The following is a 1,025-nucleotide window of genomic DNA, read 5'->3' as shown; positions in this document are numbered from 1 at the left end:
GCTGCATGCGAACGACCCCACCGAGAAACTCCTTCCCACGGGCTGCTGCCGACGCATATACAGCAGAAGTTTTAGTTAATTATATTTTGAGTTTCAAGAGAAACTTTATAATTTAACTCATCGTTGCATCGGTCTTCCGTCTTCGGTGTTTCCAAAAGCAGCATCCTTTCAACACTGCCCTCCTTTTCGTGTGTGTACTCTCAGGGCAGCCAGCCAGTATTCCTCTACTTTTCTTCTGCTTGGGGACAAGTCGTGCATTGCGTCTCATCTGCCCTTCCATCACTCCGCTCTATTCCTCTGCCTTCCCGCTAAGCTATCGGCCGTAACCCCTTCTCTTTCAAGGTTGCTATAGAATACTGCAATTGCCAGAGCGCGGAATGGCACCCGAGAAGCAGATTGAAGATAGCGATGAGGTTTCTGCCTTTGAGGAGGGTGATGCTGCTTGGCTTGTGCGGCAGTTCGGTCGCTTCAAGCCACTGCTGCAGCAAGAGGCGGCCGGCAGCAGAAGCTTGCGTCTGACACTGCCTGTTGAGTTGGGTGTTCTGGGAGCCGCAGCAGCAACACCAACAGCGGACTCCAAACTTGCAACCTCTCGGGATGCAGACAGAGCCCGCCGCCTGCTGCAGTGGTCAAACAGACAGCACAGAGAACGAGCCCATCATCTGCAGCGCCTCGCCGTGGGGCACACCCGGCGGCTGCGTTTTGGGTAAGAAGGTAGAGCAGCATTCCTTCGGCTTCATCTCTTGTTTACTGCTGAACATTTAGATAGAGCCCTTTTACAAGATTCTTGTGCCTGGATGCGGCACACGAGGATCTGAAAAGATCCGTGTTTTGTGTCTCTTGCGTCGCGATTTGTAGACGCGTACACGCATGCGTGCGATTGTTTCTTGCGTGATATTACACCTGTAAGTAGTACTTTGTTGTACTGTAGGGGATGTGCCTACGCCGCATATATGTTGCATGCGGCGCGCAGCAAACGCCAGAAGAGGAAGCGAACGCGAGGCTGCGAATTAGGAGTGGAGAGC

At 52.7% G+C, this 1,025-nt stretch overlaps 1 protein-coding gene across 1 annotated transcript in view; it reads left to right on the top strand.

The window, feature by feature from the left end:
* Positions 1–377: 377 nt before the first annotated feature.
* EAH_00026240 (origin recognition complex subunit 2, putative) overlaps positions 378–1,025 on the top strand; it is a gene marked incomplete at both ends in the record, with an annotated part of 3,871 nt that continues 3,223 nt past the window's right edge. The window contains one exon of the mRNA XM_013396553.1: positions 378–706. Coding sequence (XP_013252007.1) covers positions 378–706 — 329 coding nt within the window. The remainder of the gene's footprint in view (positions 707–1,025) is intronic.

This window comes from Eimeria acervulina, genomic scaffold, assembly GCF_000499425.1.
Source record: "Eimeria acervulina Houghton genomic scaffold, Eah_scaff218, whole genome shotgun sequence".
Lineage (NCBI taxonomy): Eukaryota > Apicomplexa > Conoidasida > Eucoccidiorida > Eimeriidae > Eimeria > Eimeria acervulina.
This window is presented reverse-complemented; position numbering and strand designations above follow the sequence as displayed.